At 39.4% G+C, this 18,831-nt stretch overlaps 3 protein-coding genes across 5 annotated transcripts; 2 read left to right on the top strand and 1 right to left on the bottom strand.

Moving 5' to 3' along the window:
• Window positions 1-2,257: 2,257 nt before the first annotated feature.
• On the bottom strand, window positions 2,258-8,164 carry LOC135638143 (probable enoyl-CoA hydratase 2, mitochondrial). 3 transcript variants are annotated; one of them, XM_065151115.1, is made up of 9 exons: window positions 7,898-8,164; window positions 7,641-7,810; window positions 4,559-4,633; window positions 4,077-4,167; window positions 3,921-3,972; window positions 3,174-3,277; window positions 3,008-3,084; window positions 2,698-2,858; window positions 2,258-2,540 (listed from the first exon to the last, which is right to left on the bottom strand). In XM_065151115.1, the coding sequence occupies exons 1-9, from the start codon at window positions 8,088-8,090 to the stop codon at window positions 2,510-2,512; spliced, it is 954 nt and encodes a 317-aa protein (XP_065007187.1). In that variant the 5' UTR covers window positions 8,091-8,164; the 3' UTR covers window positions 2,258-2,509. The 3 variants fall into 3 exon arrangements, with proteins under 3 accessions (XP_065007187.1, XP_065007189.1, XP_065007188.1); XM_065151117.1 differs by having other exon boundaries at window positions 2,258-2,578; window positions 7,898-8,163; XM_065151116.1 differs by lacking the exon at window positions 2,258-2,540 and having other exon boundaries at window positions 2,601-2,858; window positions 7,898-8,161.
• A 3,589-nt stretch (window positions 8,165-11,753) lies between these two features.
• LOC135637930 (vesicle-associated protein 2-1-like) lies at window positions 11,754-14,461 on the top strand. The gene is made up of 8 exons (XM_065150818.1): window positions 11,754-12,040; window positions 12,143-12,213; window positions 12,388-12,469; window positions 12,551-12,666; window positions 12,759-12,896; window positions 13,036-13,062; window positions 13,526-13,600; window positions 14,093-14,461. The coding sequence occupies exons 1-8, from the start codon at window positions 11,986-11,988 to the stop codon at window positions 14,228-14,230; spliced, it is 702 nt and encodes a 233-aa protein (XP_065006890.1). The 5' UTR covers window positions 11,754-11,985; the 3' UTR covers window positions 14,231-14,461.
• A 734-nt stretch (window positions 14,462-15,195) lies between these two features.
• On the top strand, window positions 15,196-18,501 carry LOC135637652 (peptide methionine sulfoxide reductase A3-like). Its single transcript, XM_065150332.1, has 2 exons — window positions 15,196-15,729; window positions 18,071-18,501. Exons 1-2 carry the CDS (start codon window positions 15,211-15,213, stop codon window positions 18,320-18,322), a joined length of 771 nt encoding a protein of 256 aa, XP_065006404.1. The 5' UTR covers window positions 15,196-15,210; the 3' UTR covers window positions 18,323-18,501.
• The last annotated feature ends 330 nt before the right edge of the window (window positions 18,502-18,831 follow it).

Genomic DNA, 18,831 nt, shown 5'->3' with positions numbered 1-18,831 from the left:
TCATCCTTTGGTTGCTTGGAGTTAAGCATCATTGTTCTAATAGAATTCCTGAAGTGCATCTGGTCACTCATGCAAACTATATAAACGATGTGGATACCTATATTCTGGAGGACACAGAATGGTTAGAAATGTGCTTTAATTAGCTAAAGAAATGCTTATGCTAGACTTTTAGTTAGAGAGAATTCATCATGAATATGCCTTGTCCAAGTCTTATTTAGGAATTCTCGAGTGTAACTGAGGGCTTCATGGAGCGAAACCTCATAAGTATCCTTGTAACTTGTTTGTTCATTCTAAGTGCTATCGTACATTAAGACACTATGATGAGTGGCTTAAGCCAAGTTGGTGCTGATGTTAGAGTTTTCAATAAATTAGATGCTCTTCCATAAGGGAATTTATTTTATATATTGAGTTTTTTTTACCATGGTATAACAGTAAGATTATCTGCGGGCAAGGTTCGAAAAAATATTTAAAGATAAGATTGTGTATGTTTATTCTCTCCAAATCTTTTATTGGTGGGAGCATTAGTGTACGTCTTTTTTAGTGTTTCTTTATCATACATTAGAGTTTGATATCACAGTTTCAGATGTCTTATTACAATTATTTCTGACCATGGACCATGTCTTTGCCTCAGGTTCATCCGGTAGCATAAGGGGATACTGAATTCTTTTTTTTTTTTTTCTCTTTCAGGTCAAAAAAGGAACTAAATAAATAGACTTGCTTTTTGTAAGATAATTTTACTCGTGAACTTATTCTCTTTTACTGAATTAGCACGCTTGTCTGTCAAAATACTTCTATAGACACCTACCTCTTAACAGGCTCCTGGATGTAAGGTCTGATGGTTGCTGAGAAGGCAGTGTTACTTTTCTGGCCGTACTCGAAGTATTAACGAAGGTCTAATGGTTCTTAATACCACCACTTTTAAAGGTACTCGAAGTATTGATATCTGCTTTAAAATTTTCTTTTGAATGGCAGTTGCATTCAATCTTCTGCAATTGATATCTGTTTATGACATGTTTGATGCGATGCCTTGTCATGATAGCGAACGTCTAAAACTTTATTTAGCTTTTACGGTCTAGTCTTAGAATAATATAAGCATTGCTCCAAGGAAATATAGACTGCAGTCCACGAGTACTGTTGTTGCCTAACTAGTAACGGTCTCAAGGTGCCGTTATCTTAAGGCTGTTTATAAATTCCTTCCAGCGGTCTTGCTCGTTGGGGATATGAAGTCGAGGAAGTCGTGAAAGCTGCCCTCCGTGTATCTTTTGTGGTGCTGCCCATCGATCAGCTCTTTTGCAGCTGTGACCTTTCGCATTCATGAAAAGGCCAATGGATGCTGGCTATGGATATACTCGTCTGGGAATTGAGAACTGCCCGATGCAGGGTATCTGGTACACGAGCCATCTCTCTCAAGGATTCTCCTTGTCAAAGATGTGTAGGCCTTTGCAGCTCTGGTGCAAGATGGTGATGCATCCAAGTCGGAATGGGAGCCCTCGGAGTAGCCGTCCACGGCCGGTCACCTGCATGCCTTCCTCGAGTTTGTCCTTCATGCCGCTGGACCCAAACCCAGACTCTCCAGTATGGCATCCATCAATAGCAGGGCTATTTTCCTGACTTATGTTGCATACTTACCCATTCTTTCCCGGCTCTTAACACCAAAAGTTTTTTCAGTCCTCTGAGCTATTTATAGCACCACTTCATTTTAAGACCCTGTAAACGGCATGCTCTTACCTATACCCTCGTGGTGCTGCAGGCCAGAAAGGGATCCGGTCACCGAGTGGGAGCGTGGTGTTTGAGCATCGAGGGAGTATAATATAAATTGGACTCATCATCTCGTGCGGTCCTAATGGAAAATTTAGGGAAATAATTTTCTTATAATGTTTTTGAGTTTGACAGTTTGGCAACCGTCATGAGCTCACAGGATGATGAGTACCATTTGTAAACTAGAGTTTTCTGCACTCCACTTCCCATGGAGGAGACAAAGGGGGGTATCCATCCGTTTTAGCTGTAACTTTATTTTCGATGATAATGAATTTTGAAGTTGCTTAAACTGAAGGGAACTTACTATCCTGGGAACAGCCGAGCGTCTGACACCCGTTACTAAACATTGGCACGCGTTACAGAATTATAATATTAAGATTTGTGTTGAGATTTCCAGGGGAAGAAGCGCAATGCTTTGACAAAATTCGTTTAAAAATTGCAGTTGTCGAAATGACACAGAATTATGATATTAAGACCCTTTAGGAAGACTACCCGGATATTAAAATAACAAAAACATCCCCTTTTGAAGCGTATTATGGCATCAAAGACCCACCCGTCCATGTTACATGCACCATACTATTTCAAAAGTAAAGAATATTAAAATAACTTGTATGATTTGCAGGCGTCACCGCGACAGACGATTGGCAGCAGTAAGCAATTTGGCCAAGGTCAGAAATCTACAAGTTGCAATCTAGATAAGAGTGGATAGTCCACACGTACTTTTTGTCTAGGCTCATACGTGTCTCTATCATCAACAGCAGCAGCTGCGCAGCGCAGCGCAGCTAAAGAAATAGAAGATGGTAGGCGTTATTATTGCCCACTGTAATAAAAGAATCAGCAGCTAAAAATTAAGAATAGCATGTAATAAATGCCTCAAATTGAATTTATTACAATGTTAATTAGGGGTATGAATTTGTAGTGTTTTATTTACCAAGGTACCTTGGTTTTCGCTTCTCAGCGAATGCAGCAAGTCCCTCAAGGCGGTCTTGTGTGTCAAGAAGTTGCTCGTAACATTCTTCTTCCGCATCCAGCGCTGAGGGCATATCTACCTCCAAACCTTTGTTGATAGCTTGCTTAGCCATCCTTATAGCCAAAGGACCCTTGTTTGAGAGATAATGTCAGTAACAGATAGGTAAAATACATAATAAGTTGTGTGGCACGCTAAAACCTTAACAACCGTAAATTTTGCTGAAGCAAAAAATTTTCGTGGAAAAAAAAAAGAGAGAATTGAAACATTTTACTCTTGTACCTTCTGGTTAATGTCTCGGGCAATCTCAAGTGCTTTGTGATGTGCCTCTCCAGCAGGAACACAGTAATTGACAAGTCCTGCCACAGATAATAAACCTAATATGTTGATAAAGTGATGTCAAAATAATTAAAAAAAGCAAATGTGGTCAAGTAGTAATATATCGTACCCATAGACACAGCTTCTTTGCCACTAATCCTTCGACCGGTGAATATTAGCTCCTTTGCTGCTGATCTTCCCACTATTCTAGGAAGACGTTGGGTCCCGCCAGCTCTGTTAGCATCAAGATTTGGCAAAAAAAAAAAAAAATTAGGACTGCCGATCAAGTTCTCTAAAACAATCTTGTTCCAAGGAGAATTTACTATTCAATAAGTTCCAAAATACAATCAGGACACGCACTAATTCCTGATGTACATAGCAATGATCATGCAGCATGCCTAGTGAAACATTATAAGTAGGCAGAACCCTTCATATGAAACATGAACAAATAAAACTGAAAATTTTATCATATTAATGTTTGCCGTTTTTTTTTCTTTTTTCATATAACCCATTTAGCATACTTAGAACTAAACAAATCATATATTATCCGTAATTGGCCAAATATTTCTCGGTGAAGCATTTAATATTTTTGACTACATAAGTATCAACGAAGAGATCATAGCCATCTCAGACATATATTAGAGAGAGAAACCCCTCCTTCAAGATCCAATTTCATGATCTTAGTTTCACATACCAATCTTCAATTACTATTGCAGGCATAAACTAAAGAGTTTTTTATTCATAAATTATATTATGCAAATATTCAAAGAGCCTCTATTTTAATATTCTGACCTGCAATGCAATACAAGAATTATCATTACCCTTCTTAAGGGTTCAACATACCATTCTTTATATAATGACCAGCTAGAACACATACCCAGGAATAATTGCAAGTCCAGTCTCTGGCAAGCTAAATGTTGATTCTTCTCCTACAAGATACATATTGAAACAACTTCCAAAGTCGGTTCCCAAATGAGTAACTATATAACAAAACTGTGGCATGTTTTGTATGGATTTTGACTATTAGGCATACCACACACACGGATATCACATGAAAGAGCCATTTCCAGCCCGCCACCTAATGCTGCTCCTTCAATAACAGCAACCGTAGGAACAGAGAGTGCCTGTAGAGATTGATTAATGCATTATATCAAATTATTTTTGCACTAGGGACACGCTAAACACAAATCTAAACAATAATTAATAGAAAAGGTAGCAAATAGTTAAAGGAAAAGAAAGAATACATTATATTGCACTTACTCAGCATTATATGTCTATTAAGTTGCTCTTCATTGGCATTGATATTAAATACATCAACACTAGCTTTATGTATTTTCAAATTCATTAGTCAGCATAAGTGAAAGCACTTTGATTGCTACAATTGTTGACCATGTCTATAAAGTAGCAACCAGCAAGCATTTATAAATAGGATTGACTAGCTAAACATTAAAATACCAATTCTCTAACAATGTCAAAAGTGTAAGAAGACTGCAAAATAGTTGGGTAAACATGAACCTCCAAGGATGAGAATGTTGATCGTAAAGAGTTCACAAATTGCTGGACTTCAGAAGCACTCATCAGCTTTCTTTCCTGTCAAAAGATATTAAAATTTACCAATGTAAGTAGAAGAGAGATTGCCGGAGTGTAATTTAGTACAGATGAAATTTAAAGAACAAAAGAAAAAAACAAGCTTATATCGTGAACGTAAGCTTTTAGGTGCCTTTTCCTATAAAAAACAAGGTACATATCTTGAACAAAAAAAGAACATTTCAAAAGTATCATAATGTGAATCGATAAATTCATTCTATTACAATTCATTATATATCTTCTATGTTCTTATATACAAGTAGCAAAATACTTTTCTCAATAATGGAGCCCTTTCCAGTGATTTAAAAAGCGCTAGGCGCCAAAAGGCGCCAAGGTCCAAAAACGCCCAAGGCGCTAGGCGCTCGCCCGAGCGAAGCGAGGCGCTAAAATATAAAAATATATAATATAATTATTTAAAATTTTAAATAAAAATATGCTATTAAATTAAAAAAATCTAAGATACAAAATCACAAAATTAATAACATTAAAATCAAAATAATATATTATTAATCTATTAATGAAAATTAATCATTTCAAAATTCAAATAAACTTCATATTAAGATTTAAGAGTATACTGAGCAGTCTGAGCTTGACGGAGAAAGGAAGCAGCGTCGGCAGCGGCAAGCGGCGGGGGGAAAAGGAAAGGGAGCGGGAGGCGCGAGTAGCGGGAGGGCTCGCGGGAGTCGCGAGCAGAGGGAGGGCTCACGGCAGTTGGGAGGGCTCGCGGGAGGCGCGAGCAGCGGGAGTCGCGAGCAGAGGGAAGGCTCGCGGGAGGGCTCGAGGGAGGCGCGAGCAGCGGGAAGGCTCGCAGGAGGCGCGAGCAGCGAGAGGGCTTGCGGGAGGCGCGAGCAGCGGGAAGGCTCGCGGGAGGCGCGAGCAGCGACAGCGACGAGCAGCGTCAGCGGGAGCAGCGGGAGCAGCGGCAGCGAGCGACGAGATCGCGATCGCGATCGAGAGCGGCAGCGGCAGCAGGTTAGTGTTGGGTTAGGGTTAGGGTTGGGGTTATATCGGTTTAGTTGGTTCGATTGAACCAACTAACAACCGAACCAGGACCGAACCAGACCTAAAATTCTGGTTCGGTCGCCTTGGTTTACCCAGGCGCTCGCCCGAAGCGCCCAGCGCCTGGGCTCGGGCGAGCGCCCAGGCGGCGCCTGTTTGAAGCGCGCCGCCTGGGACATTAGCGAGGCGCTCGGGCCTCGCCTCGCCTCGCCCGAGCGCCTAGGCGAGCGCCCGAGCGCCTTTTGCAATCACTGTCCCTTTCTTATTTCTAAACATCCATACCACAAAAAGGACAGCTTGGGTATCACCAATATACACAATTCATCTTCAAGCTATTGTTTCCTTGACCAAGTTTCTTTTAATTAAACACATGCTTTTCAGCCGTGTCTGTGTTTTTGCTGATTTGCTCAAAACCTAGATCTGGTTTTTACATCGTGACAGTAGATAGCCAAATTGCTATATCCGTTTTTTGTTTTATTAAACACGATGTTTCCTTCCATGTTTAGAACCCAACTTGCTGTAGGAATCTCCAAGCACATAGTTGTATCAACTTCTCTAGATTCATTACCTATATTTCAACTTTCTTGATATTTATCTTTGCATGGATATATACACATTATATGCTTTTCTTTATTGATTGGATGTGTGACTATGGCTTTGATTCTAGGGTTGAAACGAGCCCCTTCATTGGTGGCTCCATAGACCATTTGTTACTTCGGTAGCCCAAAACCTAGAAGACGACTATTTTGTTACTATGTTTGCAGATCTGTGATCGTTTTGAGAGATAAAGAAGATAGTATGAATAGGAACAACCAAACAAAGAGATGTTTCAGTGCTATTACGAAAGCAATCTTAATGTTGAGACAGGAACAAGGCTGTTAGTTGTACGGTCTCCAAATGGTTGCATTCTAGATGAAGATGAGGTGGATGATTATAACACTAGTGGCCCAAGAAAATTTCACAAATTCAGAAAATAGTTGTGTCAACTCAAACACTTGATTATCAAGTAATAGATCAAGATTCAAGTAAATTTGACATCTTCGAATTATGATTGAATTTATTAGCCTGTTGCATTTATGTATATGACCAACTTTCTCAAGAACTAGAAAATAGCTTATTGATGTCGAGATGGAGAGGAAATAAATGAAAAATGAAGAAAATAACAGGTTGGATCCACTAGATAGAATAAGATAAAGAGATACAAAGTTGTAGAAGAATGTAGGAGGACAGTATTTCTCAACAAACATGACTTGGACCCAAAACCTCCAAGGCTTTTAAGACATGGTATGGTGATAGGTTTGAAACAACCCTCCAAGCATGGATAATTAATTCTACACCATTTTTCAGATCAAAATAGTGAAAACTTAATTAACCTCTCATACAATAACTAAAAGTCATCTAGGAACTCTAAAAGCAGAACTTTTTTCCAATCTTGATAGAGCAACCACCATGACTTTCAAGAGGACTAACTTTGCATAGAAAATCTAAAATTGAATTCTGTAAAATGCTTTAGATTCCTAACTAAATAAGCTTTCTAATGGCGTGTGATTAATCAAACAAATAACTCATAATTCATCTTGGAATTAATGTAATATAAGTATTAAAATTTTGATTTATTGAAAATTAAAGAGCACTATCTTGACTCCTCTTGATTGAATATATGATTGGCATCTAAGCCTGTTCCATGCCCTCCAAAAGTGGCAAACTCCTACATCGGGACATTTCAGGGCTAAACGGATACTAACAGCAAGATATCAATAATAAGACATCTAGGAAAATTGGTCCTACGCAAGGCCTAATGTCACCAAGTTACACATGACTATGTGGAAATTGCATACACAGTAAATAAATGTAAGAGTGCAACCTTCACGACAGAACAGTGCAGACTACCTCCAACAAGAGTTCATCATGACTCAGTATTCAAGACCAACACGAATTCTTACTTTCAGGTGAAAAATCGAGCCAAAGAAGATCATAATAACTGTCAAACATGAGGGAGGGAAAAACTTACCTTAAGATCGGCTCCGGCGCAGAAAACTTTTGGAACCGAACTTGACACCACGACCACATTGGCCGACGAGTCATTGCCGATCGTTTCGATAGCGTTCTGCAGTCCTCGCAGCATCTCCTTCCCGATCGCGTTCTTCGCCTCCGGCCTGTCCAACTTCAGCTCGATAATCCCTGGCCAGCACCGCCGATAAAGATTAGTGAAAGATCGTAAAAGGTAGTAGCGAGCGAACAAGATTCAAGCACAAAATTCAAGATCACCGGAATCGGAGTCGGAGAGCCGCTCTATCCTCACTGGCCCGGAAAGAGTTTGGATGATTAGGGCCCGTCGGGATCCGAAGCGGTGGAGGAGCGGTGGCGCCGCCGCCACGCCGGCGGTTAGGTGGGTGGAGCGAAGGGCATGGGAAGAGGAGCGGAAGATGGAACGGCCGACGAGGGCAGGAAAACCAGGCATCGCCGCGTCTGGTTACAGGTCGGAAGATGGGTTGGGATGTTCGAAAGGGTTCCAAAAGGATGCCCGGTAAGACAAGTTCTGGGCACCGAGCCGGGCTGATTCAACCCTGAAAACTGCCAGGGTGTTATGTCACTTTTCACAGATTTGGTGAGCTTTTGAGAGGCCACATCACCCCTGAGACATTTCATTCTACAACATGGCAGAGTGTGAACAGATTACCCCGGCGTCATGCTGCTCTAAGATGACCCTTATCCGATGAAGGGCATTCTCCGTAATCAGGAGCCAAACACACGACCAGTCCCACGAATTTTGCCTTCGCCTATGTACCACCACCGTCCATCACGTCAGAGCCGCAAAATGGAAGAGGATCAGATGCTCCAAGATTCGTGCTTGGAAGCAGCTGCCCATATCTACAAACTAAATGCAGATAGAGAAAGCTAATTAAAATAAGAGTAACAATGGGTGCCGATTCGTTTGGATGCAATTTCATCAATGGGTGTCTGCTCTGATAAAGGAAATAGCATCAGATGATATATTTCAATATTATATTAGAAAAATAATCAAATACTATGTGAAGCAAAAATGAAGATTCACATCCTAAAAGATAGAAACTAAAATCAAACGAGGCACAAGCGAGAAAGATAAAGCAATACTAAAATTGAAGAAGAATACACATTAAACTCCTCGATTCTAGGCGACAGAGACTAGTCGCATGCTGGCACCGAAGCATACATTAAGCAACATCCATCGGTGATCAACAAGAGAAGCTCAAGTTCACTACAGGGAGGCCTTATCGACGGCAACAACCAAGAGAAAATGGAAGACTTATCGTATGAACTTGCAACAAATTCCACTCGACAATCTTGTATAGTCCATGAACCAAAAAAACCAATAATCTTCGAATTCTAGCAACAAAGAAATTGTTATTTCACGTAGAAATTCCAGATTCAGTTTGAAACATTCATCAAATTGGGTCATCATTTCGTAAAGAAGAGATCCTAAAATCAAAGCTAATGCATCAAAATTTAACCTAAGAACGCGAAATCGATCGAGCCCCCTAGACAGAGGATCTTGGCGTATCACGATAACCAGAACTCGGGCCACTCCGCTAGATCTGATACATACAACTGTTCGGCATCACCGATCCAGAATTCAAACTCGTGATCAAGAACGAAACCCTGTTGCTAGACAACCAAAGGATCTTGATCTATCGGAAACTCGTTACCCCACCGCACCCGGTGAGATCATACCATAAGCCCCAGGCGCTGGATCCAAGAGATTGAGGCATTTGAAATTAAGAGACTGGGGCTTACAACTCCGGAGAGGAAGAAGGAGCTAAGACGGCGGGTACGCTCTTTCCGAAGGTTTCTTGAAGAGAATTCACCGGCAAACGGAAGAAAACTCAGGATCGAAGGCGACGGATCTCTCCTTCTCCCCACTGGGGTCTCCGAAACTCCAAAAGAACGAGCAAAAGGATCGAATCGAGAGAGAGAGAGAGAGAGAGCCAAGAACGGGGGACGGGGTTGAGGCGTATAAAAGGGGGACGAGGAAGGGCGCGAAAGCCGACACTACGGTGTGACTAGCGCCTGAGATCGTGTCCAGTTCATCAATCCGCTCCCGCATCTCAACCGTCGAACAGTGTGACTGTCATCACAAGCTCGCGATGGACGATTAGGATACGAGGAAATCACCAAAGAAGATATCTGTGGCTCCATTTTTTTTCTTTTTTCTATAATTAAAAATTTGGAAGGATTTTAAATTTAAATGCTTATTCTTCAACAGAGAAGCTTATTTTATGATAGTTCTTTCTTTTTATTTTTAGAGGGTTTTTTTTATAGTGATGAAATATAAATACTCCATCTCATATAGGATCATGAAATATAAATACTCTTGAGGGTTGATAAGAGTCATAAATCTTATAAATGTTATCAGGTCATTATTAAGAAATTTGTACTTCAAACATTTTGAGCATGTTAGCTATTTAGATTGGATTGAATCAGTCAGCTATCTCATTGGATTAAATCATGATAAAAAATTTATTATTTTTATTCTTAAGTGTACAATAATGCCCTTTGAAATTAAATTCTTTCATCATATCTCTCTGTGTAATGTTGTCTTTAGAATCTTTGCTAAAGTAAACGAGTCACCTTCAACAATCATTTAAATTAAAATATTGAAGAATATAAGCTCTGTTGTGGTCATGTTGAAAGGGATTGGTGTCCATCTTCCTATTATCTCTGGATTCAAATTCCAAGTTGTCAACCATTTCCTAGTGATCAATTAGCCAAAGATTGTTATATAATATTTTGCGCTAATAAATAAGTGACAGTGATTGTTTTAAACACAAAGAAGATTGTTGAATTACTGTACTATTTCAGTCTTTTTCTCTAATCATAAATCTTAAAATTGGACACATTCAAATATACGTATATGATTAAACATAGGGTGAATTCTCGAAAAAAAAATTATATAACATCTCAATTTTAAAAAATTCTTACGGTATGCGATCATACAAAAAAAATATTTTATCTTTGTCTTGTTGAATCTATCATCGCTTTCATCATGTACCATTGCTTGTAACCCTTGCAGAAGAGTTGTTGTTGCCTCTACTAATATCGTTGGCTTTACTCTTACATGTCTCATCCATAACCCTCTCACAAGAAAAGATAAGTCACCACTGTCGCTTGTAATCTTTATCATCACTGCTCGCAACTCTCATGTGAGGAAAAAGAGGATATGAGACCCATTGTCATATCCCTAAATCTCGTTAACTCCAATTGTACTTATCATCACCTTCATACATGCATTAACTATGAGTCTCACATCTCCTTCTTCCTTGTACTATAGTTATCAAAGAACAAAACAAGGGTGGTGAAAAAATTACTAATAGGGTAATCAATAATTTGAATCATAAAACCAAAATACTAAAAGAGAGTGCTACATTTCCATTATCCAAAGCATCAAAGTACATATGGGATTTGAAGAAATAATTTATAAAGCTAAAACATAAAAATTGATGTTATTAATAGGGTGATCTTTCTAGAAAATATTCATACTGTAGGTATTCTTTAATCGATATTCTTCATTTTTATATTTTTAAATAGTATCCATAATTTAAAACATATCCAAATTATTCCTTAATTTTTTTACCACTTATAATTTTTTTATCCATTACACTGTTTTGATCATCATAATAAAAACACTATAAAGTTTACTTAAAAATATTATAAATGATATAAATAAACTCTTGATCTCAACCAAATTAATTATAAACATAAAAATGTTATATTATAATAATCTATGAGCAATGACAACCAATAAGGTACGCTATGATATCATATTTAGTGTTTTTTAATAACGTTTACAATATTTTCGATACATCAATAAAAACACTATAAATACTATAAAAAAATTATTATAGACAAACTAAAGGAAAACACTATAATAATTAAAAATTAATTAAAAATAGATAATAAAAAAATTAACAAAAAATATTTGAGAAATAATTTAGATATTTTTTTAAATTAAGTTATATTTAGAAGAAAAAAAAGAGGAAGTAATTAAAAAAATAAAAATATTGAGTATTTTATAACAAAATCGTCGTTATAAATATGGGTAGAAATAATAATTTGAGGGTTGGTATATAATTAAATCAACGTCGCCCCGTCCTAGTCGGCCTGTAGTGAACTACAAGCCTTTCCAATCTTCCCCCTTTCTCTCTCTCTCTCTCTCTCTCTCTCTCTCTCTCGCCAATCCAACCAAAGGTTTCCCTCAAAGCTCCTCTGTGTTCCTTGTACCTTCCCTTGTCGTGCCCAAACGAAAAAGCTCCGCCTTTGGTTCCTTCTTGGGCTTTGGTTGGATCTCTTCCTCTCGGGTTTCAGCTTCCATTACAGCCATGAGTGCCGGCGGCCAGATGATCTCCGTTCACCCGGAAGAGCTCACATTCGAACGTAAGCCGATGCGATCTCCATCTCCTCTTTCTTATTTCCTCCCTTAAAGATGAAAACTTGTGTTGTGCAATGATGGAAAGTTGCCTTCTTGAGGAACAACAGTTGAGTTGGAGAAGCCGTCTTACTGCAATATCAAGGTCGCCAACAACACCGAACACCATGTCGCCTTCAAGGTATCGGAAACAATAGGTTCATTGTTCGTCTTCCCCCCCTTGATTTCCCTGCCATAGGGATTTGTTTGTGTTGTCTCTTTGACGGGAGGGGCGTGATTTGTGGTGTGGGGTTCTTTTCGGTTCAGTATCTCAGCTGGGTCGTCATAAAAATTGGAATTTTGGGTAATTGGATAGGTGAAGACGACGTCTCCCACAAAGTATTTTGTTCGGCCCAACGCGAGCGTGGTGCAGCCATGGGATTCATGTACTGTAACAGGTATCTCTGTGGATAATTTTGGTTTGATCGACAACCTTTGATGTTACATATCATGTGGAAAACTTGGTAATTCTTTTTCAGTCAGCCATCAAGCCCAAAAGGAGTATCCTCCTGACATGCAATGCAAGGATAAATTCCTCATTCAGAGTGCCAAGGTGCCCCCTAGAAGTGATATGGATGAGATCCCTTCCGACACGGTGAGCTATTGGTGATGTCATCTTGCTCATTGCTTATCAAGAATGTTACATGGTTAATTCTTGGATGTGTCTACTGACTCTGGTCTATGCAGTTCAATAAAGACAGCGCTAAGGTGATAGAAGAACTCAAACTCAGGGTTGTTTACACTTTTCCGTCGCAATCTGGCCATGCAAATTCAGAAGAGGAGTCTGGTCTTGCTTCTTCAGCTTCCGGGAGACGAGGATCTGATGTAAGATATCATACTTCTTCTGCATCATGAGCCAATTGGTTTTTCTATTTAGCTGTTTGTCATTTGTGAATTTTTTGGTTGTATTTGTCAATGTCTTTTTAATGGTTGTAATGGATAATTCATTTTCTTTGAGTTGTAGATGTTCAAGAACTCAAGCATCGAGGAGGTCAGCTACAATTTGACCAAGTTCTTTCCCCTCTTCTTTTACTCTAGAAGATCTCTTAACAAAATTACCTTGTGTTTTCGGCATTCACTCAGTTCTTTCTAAAAGCACTTTCCCCTGCATTAATGTAAATGAAAATAATCTTATATCCTTACCTGATTTAGACATTTTCTAGCTATGCATATAATTGAAATGATTGAATTTGAGACCTAAGGTTGGTCTAGGATAACAAAACACATGAAATAATGTCTCTGCATGTTATGTTGTCAGCACATACCCTGTATCTGGTGGTCTTCATGGTGTTTAGGATTGTGTAGCATGTTTAATTTTCTGTTCTTTAACACAAGGAACACAGACAGCTGATAAAGTTGTAAGTCTCTACCACCGAGGACCATTATATCCGTTGTGGTGAGGGTTCTTGTTCTTTTTTTTTTCTTTACTTGTGATTTATTTTTCTCTTCTTTAGATCCAGACGTTACAACGTTTGAAGGAAGAAAGGGATGCCATTCTTCAACAAAATCATCAGTTTCAGAGGGAGTTGGTTTGTATTTAACCTCCAATCATTTCTTTTTAAATTCTTTTAGAAGCTTAAGTAATATTTTGCTGCCTTCCCTTTGTGAAGTCTATTCCATGCATGTGCAATGTTCATGTATATCTTGGTAAATGATTTGACAATTTAGTTAGTGTAGATGGCTACTTACTGTGCAAGAAAGATCATTCGGTCTGTGTTATCGATACAAGCTATCGGTTGATACTGTCGATTTGCTTGCCAGTATCTTACTGTATGTGCATAGTGATCACGGAGGAAGGATTAATCACTGAACGCCCAAATGTAACGACATTAAGAAGTCTTCGTCTTTGTTAAGCATGTGATGTTAAAGCTTTTTGTGTTGCTATAAGTTCATTGATGATGAAGCATTCTTCTATAGAAGAAGCTACCAGCATTTGTTCTTTAATGTAGTTCGCTAGGAAGGTTAATTCCCCTGTGCATCAACCCGGTTTTGTTTGGAAACTCATACGAATATCATTTCAGGACATTCTGAAGAGGCGAAGAAACCGCAAAAGTGATACTGGGTTTTCATTAACGTTTGCCGCATTTGCTGGTCTAGTGGGTATAATGGTTGGGTTCATCTTAAACCTTATATTATCGGCACCACCAGCCACTGCCTAATCTACATTTGCAAACTTCAGTTGATGTGGATCTTCAACTCTTGCAAAGCATGCTATTTTTCTCAGCATTTGTTTCAGAAAGTTGTTTGTGTCGGAAGTTTCTTCAGCCTCAAATGGTGCTGTCAACGATGTTTCTCAGCATTTTCTTGTTTAGTTCAGCGGCTTATCGGGTGTGTATTCTTTTGTTGTTTAACTTGTAATTATGAAAAAAAGAAACTTTGGAGGGTGTGAACTGCTTCTTTCCAGATTGTTTTGATTGTACTTTTCCTCTTCATGTATCAGATAATGGATTTGCTTAAGAATTACTTGTCACAATGATAACTTAAGAGTGGAAAGTTCATCCTCAGAAGGTTTACCCTCTTATATATCACTGTTTATATTTTAAATTTTCTTTTAACAATAAAAAATATTATTCATAATCTGAACTAAAATTTGCAATTTATATGGGGTCATGCAGTAAACAAATGGGATATAATGACACATTCATACAAACTTTTCTTGGGGGAAAATGTAGGTTTGTGATATGATTTATCCTCCAAATATTTATTTTCCTCTTACATAGTTTTATTTTCCTTATGAAACAAAATTATCCAACATTGCGGAAAATAGATATCTAATAAACAAAAAAAAAATGCGGTAAATACTCGTTCATAATGATAAAGAATTCATCATCATCATCATCAAGGAGACAAGAATCGTACGTGGCAGAGATTCATATGACGATCCGGTGTGTTTGCTGTTTTAGGCATACACAGCGACATCCGAAGCATGATGCCATCTTGGCTTGCACGTGACACGTGGCCCGTTTAGAGGCCATAATTGAGCAAACTCCGCGCCAGCCTCCCACCTGGAATGTCCACGCGTCTCTCGACAATTGGACACACGCATCCGATCTCCTTGCTTTGCTTGTCCGTTTCTGGTTAACTGCTATCGGCTTACCAAGGTGGAACATTGCTTGTTAATCACGTCACCGTCACCACGATGCCCTTCCTTATCTTTAACCCCTCTGTCGCCGATGCGCCCCTCGTAGTGCTCGCCTACCACCGTCTCCCTAAATTTCCCATAAAGCCCCTCCTGTTTTCCCCTTGTTTCGAACCCTCGTCCTTCCCCTCCTCCGCGCCCTCCTGCATCAACCTCATGAGCTGGTTCGGCAAGTTAGGGTTCGTTCTCGGCGGCCGGGGGGCAGCGCCGCTGGCATCGTCGGCGATCGCGCAGGGGCGTGATGACGACGTGCCTGCGACCGGTCAGGAGTTCGCGCAGTTCGGCGCTGGTTGCTTCTGGGGCGTCGAGCTCGCCTTCCAGCGCGTGCCCGGGGTGACCAGGACCGAGGTCGGATACAGCCAGGGCAATCTCCACGAGCCGACCTACGAGGACGTCTGCTCCGGGACGACCAAGCACTCCGAGATCGTCCGAGTGCAGTACGACCCTCGGGGGTGCAGCTATGGCGACCTGCTCAACGTCTTCTGGGCTCGGCATGACCCCACCACCGTCAATCGCCAGGTAAAACCTTTGACGCCTTGAAGAACTTTGATCTGATCGATATTTCTCTTATTACATGTTGGTACTTGATATTATTCTAGTTCTTTTGTGTTCGATTGGTACTTGATCGAACTGATAGCTTATCGGTACAACTTTTCTGGTTCTTCTATCTATCAAGCACCTTTTGTTTTCAGATGTGACTTGACTTCTTTGCCAAGTCTTCTCGATCACTAGCAATTCCTTGTTAGATCGATCTGAAATGCAATAATAGTTCTGTTGGATGTGTAAGATGTATTGATTTGATACAACCACATACGATAGGATGTCATAGCGATAGGTTGGATATTGTTGGTGAATCTGAAAATTGAATTTTGATCGGCATATGGTGTACCTCTCATATGGGATTGCTTGATAGATGATCAAAGAAATAAGGTAACAGGGATGAGTTTCTGGATTTCTAAAAAACTCGTGCTTCTTCGAATACATGAAAGTTCTATAGGGTTTATGGTTGAGTTGCAGAGCTTTGGATGAGCTTATTACTTTAGAGAGTTTGGCATGTGTTTTTGTGGTGTTTCTTTATCTTGTAGAAGCGCTGGTGAAAATTGTGTAGTCTTGAAGTGTTATTTATCTTTTGAACTCAAAACCTTGGGTTCTCGATTAGAACACAAGCACAGTGAGGGAGCATTTGGCTTTCTATGAAATTTATAAAACCCAGTGAGAGAGAGAGAGAGAGAGAGAGAGAGAGAGAGAGAGCAGTCAGGTTCAAGATAAAGGAAGTGCATTTGGCTCCTTTAGGGTCTGATTTATGATCAAAGAAGCTTCAAAAAGCTTCATCAGCCTGGTCTATCTGTGTAGTACCAAGAAACCCTGTTCTCGTTTGAAATTTGGTCTATCTGTGTAGTACCAAGAAAGCTTCCATGAATGAAAGCCACCATAAGTTGTAAAGGCATCCAAATAAATTTAAGAATTTAGGATCAAGTTTGACGCTGGAACTTGGAACCGGGCTAGATCTCCAAGAGTTGATTATTATATTGAACTAGTTAGGTTCCATTTAGTTTGAATCAATTAAAACAGCATAAACTTGTGCAATTAATTTGAACTCGCCCCAACAAGCCTGGGATTGGTCAAAATCAAATGGAAGTGGCTGGACTAGTTGAAACTTGTCCTGTTGGGATGTGTCTCTCTGTGTTTGTTGCAATCAATTGATTTCAGTTTATTCAGATGACCATGGTTGATTTTCTATTGAACTTGACCCAATTTCACTTTCTTGAGTCCTTTGTGATTGGCTAAGACCAGTGGCATTTTTTGGATTGCAATTCTTTAGGCATCAGTTAGTTTCATTCCAATCCTTTCCGTGGCAAGTGTCCATTTCCCTTGTGGTTGTGAATGATTCTCTCTCTCTCTCTCTCTCTCTCTCTCTCTCTCTCTCTCTCTCTCTCTCTCCTTCCATGGTTTTTGCAGGAAGTAACCAAAGTCAATATGATCTTTTTCCCTGGATCTACCAAATTATACACTGAAAGAAGTGAATTTCATTCAGTAAAGAACCAAAGTCAATATGATCCCATGATTTGTTTGGCATTCTTATTGAGGTTATGCATTAAGATATGTAAATTAAGGGCAAGTTGATGGGCCTATTTATTGTTTTGTTTATATATAACATTATAAGGTCAGGTTATGAATGGTTTCATTGTTCTCATTTGTGCATTGCTACCTAGTGCATGAGGCTCCAGCTAATACGGGGTCTGAGAAAAGTCAATGTATGTAGCCTTATGTTTAAATAATTAAAGAGGCTAGTTCCATGACTCGAACCCATTGTACGAGGCTCCCACTAATGCGGGGTTTGGAGAGGGTCAATGGGAATCAAATAGATTTACTGATGAAACCCAATAATACATGACTAATGTGTATTCCTGTCGCAGTTTCTTCATTGATTGTTTAGAGATGTAGAAAATTTGAGAATTAATGATCACATGGACCATATGTCTCAGGCCTTGTTTCCAGAGTTACAAATCCAATAACTTGTGACTATGATGATGTATCGTCGTGCAAAAGCATTAAGAAGTAGATTAGTTTAGATGCATGATACTGTATAACCTTGAAAAAAAAGAAAAGAGAGAAAAGGATGAACTCAGGATATGAGGTTTCAGCTAATAGCAGTTTGAGGAGAATCAACATATGCAACATTACCCTTACAAAAAGGAAAAACTATTTCCTAACTCAAACCAAACCATAGTTGTCCATACCGAAGCTTGCCCTCTACCATACAATTGGCATTCAAGTATCAACAACCTTAAAAGAATGTATACCTAGCGATTGGCATTCAAATTGTTAAAAGTCTGGTGGTGTTTACATTTGCATGCAGGGAAATGATGTTGGGACCCAGTATCGCTCTGGAATATATTTCTACACAGCAGAACAAGAAAAAGCTGCCCGAGAATCTATGGAGAGGCACCAGAAGGCCTTGAGCAGGAAGATTGTGACGGAAATCCTTCCTGCAAAGAAATTCTACAAGGCAGAGGAGTATCATCAGCAGTATCTCGAGAAAGGTGGGCGCTTTGGGCACAAACAGTCTGCATCCAAAGGTTGCTCTGACCCTATCCGCTGCTACGGATAAAAAATAAAAGGCTAGTGATAATAACAATCCCAAAACTGCAGCATAGTTTGTTCTTCCATAAAGATATGATATATATAGATAGTGTTGTGATATGAGCTCCATATATTCTGATTTGAGATCTTGAAACTGTCGATATGATATATTTAAGCTTAAAGGAAACTATTATGTCTTGTTAGGTAGAGCCAGCAGTCATCATATTTTTCTGGCACTTATAGCTTGCATTGTGATGGGGCACACAGATCATCTATTTCTTTTTTGATATGGTATGATGCTGGATTGCTTTGTGATTGTCCAAGTTATCTTCAGATTCATACCTGGAAACTCTCGGAACATGTTAAAAACCAAGCTGACCGGTGGTTCTGTGTTGCAGTCCATTGTTTAGCAAGTCATTTTGCCTCCTTGCTTTTTATTTTTGAAGCTCAAGTTTTCATCTCCGTGTTTCCTCGTGTTTCCTCGGTTTGTGACATCCTGAGTCAAGAATAACAATCAGACGGCCCTAAGCTAAGTAA

The sequence above is a fragment of the Musa acuminata genome, chromosome BXJ3-5 (assembly GCF_036884655.1).
Source record: "Musa acuminata AAA Group cultivar baxijiao chromosome BXJ3-5, Cavendish_Baxijiao_AAA, whole genome shotgun sequence".
NCBI classification, from domain to species: domain Eukaryota; kingdom Viridiplantae; phylum Streptophyta; class Magnoliopsida; order Zingiberales; family Musaceae; genus Musa; species Musa acuminata.
This window is presented reverse-complemented; position numbering and strand designations above follow the sequence as displayed.

Coding starts and splice junctions, on each gene's coding strand:
- LOC135638143 (XM_065151115.1), bottom strand. CDS start 8,090: ATGCCTGGTTTTCCTGCCCTCGTCGGCCGTTCCATCTTCCGCTCCTCT. Junction 2,859..3,007: donor CCCGAGACATTAACCAGAAG/GTACAAGAGTAA, acceptor CTCTCAAACAAG/GGTCCTTTGGCTATAAGGAT. Junction 2,541..2,697: donor GCTGAGAAGCGAAAACCAAG/GTACCTTGGTAA, acceptor CTATTTCTTTAG/CTGCGCTGCGCTGCGCAGCT.
- LOC135637930 (XM_065150818.1), top strand. CDS start 11,986: ATGAGTGCCGGCGGCCAGATGATCTCCGTTCACCCGGAAGAGCTCACA. Junction 12,667..12,758: donor ATGAGATCCCTTCCGACACG/GTGAGCTATTGG, acceptor TGGTCTATGCAG/TTCAATAAAGACAGCGCTAA. Junction 12,897..13,035: donor CCGGGAGACGAGGATCTGAT/GTAAGATATCAT, acceptor TTTGAGTTGTAG/ATGTTCAAGAACTCAAGCAT.
- LOC135637652 (XM_065150332.1), top strand. CDS start 15,211: ATGCCCTTCCTTATCTTTAACCCCTCTGTCGCCGATGCGCCCCTCGTA. Junction 15,730..18,070: donor CCACCACCGTCAATCGCCAG/GTAAAACCTTTG, acceptor ATTTGCATGCAG/GGAAATGATGTTGGGACCCA.